At 42.7% G+C, this 11,973-nt stretch overlaps 1 protein-coding gene across 3 annotated transcripts in view; it reads left to right on the forward strand.

Annotated features, from left to right (window-relative positions):
• The first annotated feature begins 1,182 nt into the window (after window positions 1-1,182).
• LOC129675813 (glutathione S-transferase alpha-5) overlaps window positions 1,183-11,973 on the forward strand; it is a 20,888-nt gene continuing 10,097 nt past the window's right edge. The window contains exons 1-2 of one of the 3 annotated variants that reach the window (XM_055605916.1): window positions 1,183-1,324; window positions 11,564-11,670. In XM_055605916.1, the coding sequence (XP_055461891.1) occupies window positions 11,584-11,670 (87 nt within the window). In that variant the 5' untranslated portion in view covers window positions 1,183-1,324; window positions 11,564-11,583. Of the gene's footprint in view, window positions 1,325-6,220; window positions 6,286-7,639; window positions 7,866-11,563; window positions 11,671-11,973 lie in introns of those variants that run through there. The other 2 variants (XM_055605905.1, XM_055605896.1) reach the window with 2 other exon arrangements.

Raw genomic sequence — 11,973 nt, forward strand, 5'->3', positions numbered from 1 at the left:
TTTTAAAGATCCCCTTTAAAAAACAAAAGAAAAATCCCCAGTGGTCCCAGCCATGCCATAGACACCACTTCCTGGCTAGAAATGGCAGGTTGTTTGCTTCCTCCGCCACAGGCCAGGCTGGCAAGGGAATTGACACTGAAATAAAGGCGAATCACATAATTGATTGTAGAAGTATTTACTGTATCTGTAAAATATCCCAGTTATGGAAACTTTTAGAAGCTCACTGAAGCTACGTTGCAGCTTGGACTCTTACCAAAGGGCAGTGAACATGAATGTTTGTGTGTGTTTGTGTTATTGTTGTGTTTTGTTTTCTAATCTTTGAGGGAGAGCAAGGTGGCTCAGCAGGCAAAGTTGCTTGCTGCTGAAACTGATAACCTCAGCTCAATCCCCAGAGCCTCAGGGTATGAGAGAACCTATGTCTGCCAGTTGTTCTCTGACCTACATACACATGCCACAGCAAGCAGAGGTACACACACACACACACACACACACACACACACAAACAAACAAATGTAATGAAAACATATTGACTTCCCTTTTCTACATAGAAGTTTATTCTATCACTGTATAGAACATAGAGAACTTCTGCTTGCGTTTTCTGAATTCATTCTTGGCAGCATGTCTTTGTGTTTTTCCGCTTAAACATTTTTTAATGTATTTCTTTATTCACTTTACATCTTGGTTATAGCCCCATCCCTCCTCTCCTTCCAGTCCCACCCTCCCTCCCTTCCCTCTACCCCCTCACTTATTCCCATCCACTCCAGCTCAACAAGTTACATCAGGACCAAGCCTGTCCTCTTCCCCTGTGGCCTGGAAAGGCAGTCCTGGCAGGGGGAAGTGATAAAAAAGCTGGCAAGTGGGTCTGTATCCAATGCAGTCCCCACTTCCCTTACTAGAGGACCCACTTGAAGCCTAAGCTGACTATCTGCTACATCTTTGTAGGGGGCCTAGGTCACGTTTGTGCATGGTCCTTGGTTGATTCTTAAGTCTCAGCAAGCACCTCTGGGCCATGGTTAGTTAGGCCTGTTGATCTTCTTGTGGAGCTCCTGTCACCTCCAGCTATTTTTCTCTTTCCTCCCACTTTTCTGCAAGATACCCTAAGCACTGCCCAATGTTTGGCTGTGAGTTTCAGAATCTGTTTTACGGCACTGCTGGGTAGGGCTTCTCAGAGGACAACTCTGACAGGCTCCTGTCTGCAAGCTTAGCAGAGTATTTTTCATAGTTTCAGGGGTTGGCACTCTCTCAGAGGGTGTGTCTTTGGTTGGGCCAGGCATTGGTTCGGCATCCCCACAGTCTCTGCTCTATCTTGATCCTGGCACATCTGGTAAGCCGTGTAAATTTGGGATTGAAGTTTTTGTGGGTGGGTTGGTGTTCCCCTCCCTCTACTAGGAGTCTAGTCTACTTAGAAGGTGTCCTCTTCAGTCTCTATGGTCTCTGCTATTAGGAGTCACTGCTTGAGTCCCCCTTAAATCCTCCCCAGAGCCTACCCTGACTTAGGTCTCCAGCTTGTCACAGAGATAGCCCCACCCTCCGTTTCTCTCTCTCTCTCTCTCTCTCTCTCTCTCTCTCTCTCTTTTCCTACAGGCCTTCTTTCCTCTCACCCTCATCCTCCCCAGGTCTGATCTCCACCCTCTTAACTCTCTGTGCTTCCTCTCCTACCTTGTTCTCTGTGCTTCCTCTCCTACCTTGTTCTTCAGCCACTACCTCTGTCTATTCTATCTCCCCTTCCGAGTGAGAGTTATGTATCCTCCCTTGGATCCTCCTTGTTATTTGTTTTCTTTGGGTCTGTTGGCAGCATGTCTTATTTCAAACTGGGGTTGGGTTTTCTAGCTTATCAATACGTGTTTACTATCTCATTTTCGTACACATTTGTTATTTCTTTACTAACGTGGCATGCTTCTTTAAAAAGGCACTAAACCTGCAGAGTTCCACATTTAAAAAAATACAGATTCTTAAAATATGGTCATGTATTTTTTTTTTATTTTAGAGATTCCTCCTGGTTATGTAGAAATATATTATATTAAAAAAAAAAAACAACTGCATTTGCAAACCTGATTTGTAAGCAGTGCAGTTCCTGCACCAGACTGGCACAAAGCTGGGTCTATCAAGAGCCAAGGGAGCTGCTCAATTGTTAGCGAAGGGTGGTTCCTGGGGAAGGGGTATTATCTGTCTTCAGTTGTATTTGATGCCCATAAAGTTCAGCATACCAGGTTCCAATGGACAGTTCCAAACCCATGGCCACACTGCTGGTTCTGGTTAAAGCCACTGGGTCACAAAACAAAACAAAAGGGCATGAGTGTGGAATGGCACTTGTAGGGAGAAGGGGATGAGGAGATAATCGGGGGTGAAAGGGATGAGGGCAAACAGAATGCGTAATACACATATATAAAGTTTTCAAAGAACGAATTAAATTGATTTAAAAAAAGAAAGAAATTTGGACCATCATAAAAAAAAAATCAGAGCTCTGCACAATTTAACTTTGCAAGAAAATTTCTGGAAGTTTTCTAAGCACAGTTTTGTACTTTGGAGTGTTATGTAACAGTGTGGGGAATTGTGTAACCATTTCTAGCTGAGTCTGGACCTTGAGAGTGCTACTTCCACTAAGTCCCCGTGTTTCTATTCAAGCCACCATGCCACTGGAGCCATTGGCTTTCATTGTCAGGCTCTTTGTTATGTCCCACTTTCCACACTGCTGAGACAGAACGTTTATTGAACTCCTTCACTGGAATTAACCACCATGTTTTGGTGCTTTATGAGTCCCATGCAGCAGCTCCCGTGACACATTCACGTGCATAAAACCCATAAAGCTAAAGTAGTTTTATGTGGCGAAAGTAGTTTTGTAGGGGCTTGAGAGGCGGCTTGGCAAGAGCACTGGCTACACTTTCGGAGAACCCGGCACACGTATGTGGCTGCAATGATCTGTATATCCAGTTCTGGGGGTCTAGTATCCCCTTCTGGCCTCCCTGGGTACCAGGCTCACACATGGTACACAGGCATACATACAGGGTACTCATACACATAGAATAAGAATATCTGGAAGCTGAATGAAGAGCCTAGGTGAGACCCCTGCCTTCAATCTCTCAGTCTCTTTTTCTATTGATCCAGCAAACAGTATGATGACCTTTGCCTTGGCCAGTGGTAATGCGGCAACCCTTTAATATGATTCCTCATGTCGTGGTGACCCCCAACCATAAAATTATGTCGTTGCTACTTCATATCTGTAATTTTGCTACTGTTATGAATTGTAATGCAAATGTCTGACGGGCAAACTCAAGGGGTTGTGACCCCCAGGTTGAGAACCATTTCCCTAGCCATTACCTGGGCTTTGGACTCCTCCTCCCTCCTAGTATGAGTTGCCTCTACTTAATAGGCCAGTCCTTACCTTCACTGACTATTCTAGGCAAATTGTGAAACCGACCAGTTAATGACTGATTAACTGATTAATGACTGATTAACATAGCTAATGTTGTCTTCATCCTATTAAACTACGCAACCAAATAAGCATAAGTGAGTTCAGGAACATTATTGTTCCTAAATCGTTAAGTGAAGCACATCCTCTAGAGATGGAACACAGGTCTCCTGCATGAGCTGGGAATTAGCAACTTTGACTCAAGTGTGGCTTAGCAGCCAAGAGCTGAAGAATGACTGCTTCCTCCTCACCCTTGACCTCAGTGATGGCCTCTGGTTCCCAGAGCCTTGGCCTCTGTGAGTCCCAAATCTGCCATTGTTTTACTATTGAACCCAGGGTGTGAATATTCATGTACGTAAGTGACAGGTGTGTAGGGTGGATTTTGCTTCTTCCCTCTCTTTATGTAGCTCTATCAGCTACAAGATGGAGGCAGCAATAACTGTGGCGGTGCACCTGATAACATTTCAGCCCATGACGAGCCTCAGTTGACAGTGGTACTGTTCAATTAGAGTGGAGATGAACACTTTTGATCAGTTAATACAACTTAGTCATTTTAAAGTATAGCACATCAAGCTCAAACTTGTGGTAATTTTAGTGTAAATAGATCCACCAAGCTTTCTATAGAAATATAGAGTGTGCAATTATGTGCCATTCCTAACACATTAATTTTAAAAGATTTGTTTGGCATTTGTGTGTGTGAATGTTTTGCCTGCTTGTTTGTCTGAATGCCACATCTGTGTCTGGTGCACACAGAGTCCACAAGAGGGTGTCAGAGCCTCTGGAACTGGAGATACAGTCATGAGTTGGATGTGGGTACTGCACACTGAGCCTGTATCTTTGGAAAAAGCTACTAATGCTCTTAACACCTGAGCCATCTCTCCAGTTTCCAAAATGCTTTTTTAAAGATAGAGTTTTATTATGATCAATTATGTATATGTGCACATCCCCATGTATGACTATACATATATATGTGTATGTGTGTGTGTGTGTGTGTGTGTGTGTGAGACAGAGGGTGTGTGTGTAGGAACATGTAGGGATTCAAGATGTCAGATGCTTCTGGAGCTGGAATCATAGATGTTTGCAAGCTGCTGCATGTGGGTGCTGGGAACCAAATCCGTGTCCTTTGTAGGAGCAAAACGTGCTCTTAACTGCTGAGCTGTCTCTCCAGCCCCAATTCCTAACATTTGACAAAGACAGTAGGCAACTGGCTTTAGTTTGTGTATTTGCTATAACATACTGTTCATTGTTGTTTAAAGAGTAACTCTGCTTGTGTAAATCAAGGCTTACTGAGCTGGCTTTGCCAGCAGGTGGCATGTTGAGTTAACTACTCCCCAATGTACATATCAAGAGGCCCTGTGGAATCTCTGACCTCCTCCACCTAGGTTTCAGAAGTATATTCTATGCTGTTCACACAATGGGTACAAGGACCATTTCGTAGCAATTGTCTTGATCTTTAGTGAGGCATGCCTACAGTTCACCGGACTTTTACAAAGACTAGTGAGAAATACCTAGCCCTAAGGTGGGATTAAGGTGAGTTTAGAAATAAATGCCACATCTTCAGCTCTTTTTCATCCCAGTAATCCTCACATTCGTTATTACCACAGTCTCTCACCTGAGAGCCTGCCAAGGATAGTCATACCTCATCCCACAAATACAGAAGCCTTGTTTGATAAAACTCAGATTGGCTATTAATAGGTTTGTACTAGGGGAGGCATTTCAGAAATCCTTCTTAACCTGCCATACAGAAGACACAGAGTGCTTTCTTTAGTAGAGCTGATACTGCTGAACCATTCCTCACGACATGCATTTATGCCAGCATGGTTTGGCCCACTGATACACGTACTTATGCATGTGCAAGAAAAAGGGTGAGACGGTTGCTGTGGATGAAGTCCACCTGGCCACCCTTGGCTATAGCTATGTTAGAGACACACTCTGACTGGGACATCTTAGTCCTAAAAGTGAATCTATCTAACTTTTCTCATACCAATGGGAAAGCATTTTTGCTGCAAGATCTCTCTAGGGTTATGCCTTAAATAAAAAATTTCAGGTTTGAAGATATATATGAATATACTTAATTTAATGGTTGTATTTTTACTCACCAAAGAGTATGTACATTAAAACAACTTCAGAAGACTTATAACAATTTGAGATCCTAATTTAAATGTGATTTAAACAAAAGATAAAACAATTTATGCATACTATTCTGGAATTAGAACTATCATTAATGAACACATATGTGATGGCATTACTATCTTATTACATTTTGGGAGCTGTGGGTTCAGTTTAGTGGTAGGACACTTGGTTAGCATGTACATTGTACTAGGTTCCATCCCATGGCTTGGAAGAAAAGAAGAAAGAAGAAGGAAGAAGAAGGAAGAAGAAGAAAGAAAGAGGAGGAGGAAGTAGCAGCAGCAACAGCAGCAGCTGTCTGTTCTTTACCTTGCTTGGTGACTCAGTCTACAGAAATACTCCCTAGTGACACCTGCTTGCTCTTTTTAGCATCTCCTGGCTTAGTAAAGGAGCCCTTGCCTGTACCCATGTAAAACTCACAGGAATTTCTTACAAAATCCCATCCTCACTGATGGGATTTTTAACCAAAGGGTTAAAGCTGACTCACTTCTGTTTTTCCTCCTTTCCACTTTGCAGCACTGAAAATGAAACACATTAACTAAGCCTTTAGCAACTCAGGCATGACTTTGCATTTTTCTTCTAATCTCTTATCTATTCTGGCTCTGGACCCTGTGGGAGCAGCTTTTCCCTTATTGGATTGTCTTCCCTTAACTGGGAAGGGCTTATTCAAATTAAGAAATGCTTATAAAACATCAGGTAGTCTTAAGTGTTGTGGAGCTTTTTAGGGGGAACGGCTTTTTAACAAGGTAAGTACTGAAATCAAACCATTTTTCCTAACACACACACACACACACACACACACACACACACACACACACTCACACCCTTTAAGTTGGTAGGAACTAATTTAGCACAAGAAAACATCTATTTTATACTCATATTGTGCAGACTTTGGTGTGCTGCATTCAGGGCAGTCTAAGAATTGTTGATCCCATCTCTGCTGGATACATTGTAATAGACATGTGAAAATGAAGGCTTTAGAAGACACAAAAAGTTAATGGTAAGAGACAAATTAACTTCATAAGAAGACAATAGTAGGTAATAACCTTGACAAACTGCAGTTATGTCCAGGGCAGAGAAGCATGTGTTACAGCTCTGAGCGGGGAGGTTTCCCTGAGGCAAGTGTTATAGCTCTGATTTCCCCAATGGAAAATTTGCAGCTCAGAAGGGAAAGGCATCCTGGCAGTTGGAACCAAAGAATACTGCTGGGACCCTTGGGGTTGAGGGTGGGGGTGGGGGTCCTCAGGTAGGAGGGAGGTTGCTGGCAGAGGAGGTATGGATCTGGCCAGAGAAGGGAGTGAGTAAGGCGATGGTCAAGGGAATTTAGTAGCTCTGACTTTTTAGCAATCAGGCCATTTCTGTGGCTCTGACTTTCTAGCAATCAGGATTCACAGAGCAAATACCAATGATTATCCAAGTGGTACAGAGTAATTGTTCGAGTTTTCATTACATGTCCAGGGTTACAGTTCGGTTACAATTAAAAGGTACAAATGGAACAGATTTTATTATTATCGTTATTATTCTTATTGTTATTATTTACCCACAACTACAATTTAAAGAGTCTTAAAAAAAAAAAAAAAGGCTCCTCCAAAACAAACACACTTAATATATGACAGCCTGCTTTTAGGCTGACATGTTTGCTGTTTGAAAGTACTCCGGATAAACAGAAAATATCTGAACCACTCTTTTTTTTTTTTTTTTAAATAGCAAATACCAATATCTAACTCCTTTTACTATATGTATCATCGTCTGTGCTATAAAGTAAGAAAAGTTTATTTTAGCCAATCTTATTTACTAATTTTTATTCCTCCAGGGCTACATTTACAGAGAGTTCTTAGCCTATAATAAAAAGAGGCCTATCCTGGCCGGTCAGAGTTTGTCAATTGTCTGTTTACCCGACAACAATTATGCTATTTGAGTTAGCTCAGGGACAGATAACCCAAGAAAATTCCTGTAGTAATGGCCTCAGCTAGCTATGTGCTTATCTGTGCTTAATGATCTCCAGGGTGTAAGGAAGACTTCCAAATAGTGGCCAGATAAAGTTAATTTCAGAATTTTTCTCAGGAAAAGACATACATTGAATCATAATGCAGAAGGTCCCCAGTAAAGCAAACTGCAGAGACCAAAACCCATAAGTGACAGATAGAAGGACAGCCATCGAAGCAACCCGCTCTTCTTTGCTGGTTCGGTGTCAAGCAGCGGTGCTGGCTTCATGACTCTCACCATTTCCAGTGGATATGGCTATGCCAGAATACCATGAAGTCACCCTGCCCAAACCTCACACAGGAGAGGGAGACATACAAGAGGGTGGCTGCCTCTGCTCCAGGTGAGAAGCAGCAGGGACCTGAGCAGGAGACAGGTTTCAATTGGGTTTTGGAGGGAAGTTTTCAAGGGTGGACATTTCCACTCTAGAGATTAGTGAGATTTCAAGTCCTGAGTTTAGGGCAAGCCAATGATTGGTGGGATTTTGTGCTCAGGGATTGGTGAGTTTGGGTAAGGGTTTTTTTGGTTTGTTTGTTTTTTTTTTATGCAGAAGTGGGTTTGGACCTTTTACTCTACGTTCCCTCTTTTTTTGTTTATTATTAATGAACAACCAGAGGTTGGAAAGGGGGTAACATTATCTTTAGACTGCTTTCTGCTGATTGGGGATGCCAACGTTCTTGGGGCAATTCTAATCTTCAACATCAGGGCATAGGCAGGAGTTACAGGCCTCTGGCTCCATAGCTAGGAACTCTTCATTGTGTAATACCAACTGATTAAAAGTCTGGTTAGAAATCTTTCAGATCCATTGTTGAAGAAATCTAGGCAAGAAGTTTATAAGGCAGGGAACAACCAGGGGGATTAAGAAAAGGAGGAGAAAGTTCATATTGGGTTATCAGTGATCCATCGGCCAAAGGCATCCAGCTGTTTCTCATGGTTTTTTTTGGAGATTTGTCTAGAGTTGTCAGACCTTCTCCTTTAATATAACCAATTGGTTGACATAAAAACAACATTCCTCCCGGAGGAAGAGACAAAGACCACCTTTCTGCTGTTAGTAAATCTAATCCCTGACGATTGTGTAGTACCGAGGCAGCCAGTGAGTCTAATTGGCCCTGGAGGGGGAGGATGGTCTGAGCCACTCATTAGAGTTTGTGGATGAACCGAGAGGAAAACCGATAGTAGAGAGTTAGGGAAGTAGCCAGTCACACTTTTCCAGTCCTTTGCCATGCCACACCGCTTGCCATGCTGCTGTAAGCCCTGCGCTGGGAACTGGCAGTTGTTCCTCACTGGGTACCACTCCTAAATTTGGAAAAAGGAACACCAGAGCACAAGTACTAGACTACCCAGTGGGAAGGCTGCCGGAAACCTAAGTGCCGAAGGGAATCAAGGCTTGTGAGCATGCAGACATGGGGCTGGGTGGCAAACAGAAGCTTCAGGTGAGGCTCTTAATGAAGTCTGAGGAATCCAGTGTGCCCACAAGGTGTGACCCTGAGGAATTAAAGCAGTCTGTGATTCCAAAGAGAAAGATGTGGGAGAGCTGAGGGGTGGGAGTGATATTTGGCTTAAAGTTACTCATGCATAGCTGCAAATTGTGCTGCCGAAACAAGAAGTAAGAACAAGGAAAATTAAAAAAGATGAGGAAGAAAAATGAGCTCTTCACCTCTACTGGCTGTCATTTAAGATTATGAATTATGTTTATAGTCAAAACATGTGTCATGATCATTGACCTTTTTTTGACTTGCATTCTATCCTATCAGCCTTTAAACCAATACGGCATGCATCATGAGCCACGCACAATCTAGTTTTATGGGGAAACTCTTTGGATAAAAGTGAGCATGCCTAAGCATGTTGCCTAATGTTTATATCCTTTGGATGGGTATAACTACAAATCTAGCACAACTGTGTATGGATAGCTACTGCTAAGACAGTTACCTCCTACCCTAACTCGCTCTCTGTCCACACTTGGGTACATACTATTCTTTCCTTTTTCAGAAAAATTGAGTAACTGAGTTCATTAAGATACTTTCAGTTGAGCATATCATTATACTTTGACCTTAGTTATCCCTGTTACTACTCTCTCTTGCCCTCTCTCTTCTGCTAGTCTCCTTCCTTGTCCAAAATAGTCATCCTCCTCCCTCCACTGCCTCCCTCCACTTTTCTTTCTATTTCTTCTTCCCTCCCTGCCTCCTCCTTTCCCACCCCCTCTCTCTTTCTCTCTCATCTTCCTCTCCTTCTTTCTAGTTAAATCTGTAACAAAACATTTTAGGCAGTGACATTTCAGTTTATTTTAGTTTCATTTTTTCATTATATGTGTGCAGAGTATCCTAGCCATGTTCACTGTCCACTTTATCCCTCTACCTCTCCTTCCAACTCCATGTGCTTCCCCTCTCAAACACATCGCCCTCCCGACTCCCTGTCATCTTCTTGCTTTACTACCGAGTCCCATTAATTTTGCCCAAATATACATGGATGTAGAATCATCCAGTGGGTCCTGATCAACCTACCAAGGGTTGTTACCAATCTACCAACCTACCAACCTACCCACCCCTGCAAGGGTTGGGAAGGTTACTCTCCCTGCCTTAGCAGCCATGAGCTATCAATAGCTTTTCAATTAGGGATGGGACCCTTGAGACCTCCTAACTCCAATAGTGGCATTTTAACTGGCTTGATTTTGTGCACATAACCATGCTGCTATGAGTTCAAGTGTGTAATAGCTATGTGATGTCAAGAGGGCTGCACTTCAGAGCACCTTTTTCCATTTTCTAGCTTGTGAGTTCCCTGTACCTGTTCTTACTGAATCATGAGTAGAAGGCAGGACCTTCTCTAACTGAACTACAACTTTGCTTTATGCTGATATATCCTGAAAGACTTCTCTGGGTCATAAGTCCCAAGAATGTCAGCTTTCACTGAGTTGAGTCTCTGAGGAAAATACCTTGAGCTGCTATTGCTGGCACCATTAAAGCCACATCTTCCACTGCCAGAAACAATATACAACTATGTAGGCTAGGAATATCCAAGTTGAGATTTATTGGTATATGAAAATTCATTCGAAAGTCAGGAGTAGCAGATTTTCACCTTGTCTTTGTCACTAATTAAGTAGATCACCAGTGGCATCCTCTCTGTAGGATTCAAGCATCTACACAGAAGAAAGGTGTCTGGGACAGAGTTCCCCAATCTCGGCACCACTGTCAGTTGTGTGACCTTTCCTGGGGAGACTGAACAAGTATCTACTCATGGCAGATAGGGCACCAATCTAACTTGGTGAATCGTGGACTTGATTGAAGTTACTTATAGAAGCCTGGGTGACACAAAGACACCAATAATGACTACAAAGCTTCCTGCCTGCCTTGCAGGAATTTCCTCTGAAGACAGTCTTTCCCCAGAGATTGCTCACTGTTTTTATAACCATGGGGAGGGGCCTTGTGAATCTTTTAGCTTTTATGATCTTCCTGAGCCTCTTAGGTTTCCTTAGCTTCCATAGACTTACAAGCTTAGTTCTTCTCTTTACAAGATGATGTTTTAATTCAGAGAAAACAGCTACACAACACTGCCTACATTAGCTGGTTTACCTTTCTATGAATGGCTTCCCTCTCTGTTTTAGGGTGTTAAGAGGGATCCCTGACCCCACCATGCAAAAGTACGGTGTTTCACATGTAAATTCCCTATCCTCAGCCTGTGACAGACCAAAAGTACCCTCAACCTCAGAGGTGGGGAGAGCAGCACAAGAGGTCTACGGTACACTAGTTTGCTGGTACTTTGTTTTCCTACTATGTCCCACACATGATTATCCTCTAATCTGAACTATGACTTTTTTTTTTAAGCTACATGTTAGCTAATGGAGACACTCAACTGGTTTGGTGCAATCCGAGGTGGGTTCCCGATGGGTGTCAATTTGGACCAAGGAACATGTTCCTGGAATGTCTCCAACCCTGCCAAGAAGAAAGGCAGATACTGCCAGTAAGAAGGGAGCTGCTTTCCAAATACCCTCATAGGACAGACTTTTAAGAGCATTTTAAGAGCATGGTGTGTTTCATTCCTGTTTAGAAAAACCAGCGATTGCTGCCATGGCGGGGAAGCCAGTTCTTCACTACTTCGATGGCAGGGGGAGAATGGAGCCTATCCGGTGGCTTTTGGCTGCAGCTGGGGTAGAGGTATGTTCTGACCTGAGTCATTTTGAGTTGAACCTGAAATTGATTGTATCAAATACTTTAATCACATGAGCTGACAAAGTGTCTTGCTGAATGATGTAAAATAAAAACTGACAAGTCTTAAGTGATTTATAAATTTATCCAAATAAGTTATTAATTGTTTTCATCAGTAATCATTAACATTACAGTAATGACTAGAGAGAGGGGCTCAGCATTTAAGAACACTTGCTGCAAAGTTCCAGAGGACCTGAGTTCAATTCACACACACACACACACACACACACACACACACACACACACACACAC

The sequence above is a fragment of the Psammomys obesus genome, unplaced genomic scaffold (assembly GCF_907164565.1).
Source record: "Psammomys obesus unplaced genomic scaffold, mPsaObe1.curated_primary_1811, whole genome shotgun sequence".
Taxonomy (NCBI): Eukaryota; Metazoa; Chordata; class Mammalia; order Rodentia; family Muridae; genus Psammomys; species Psammomys obesus.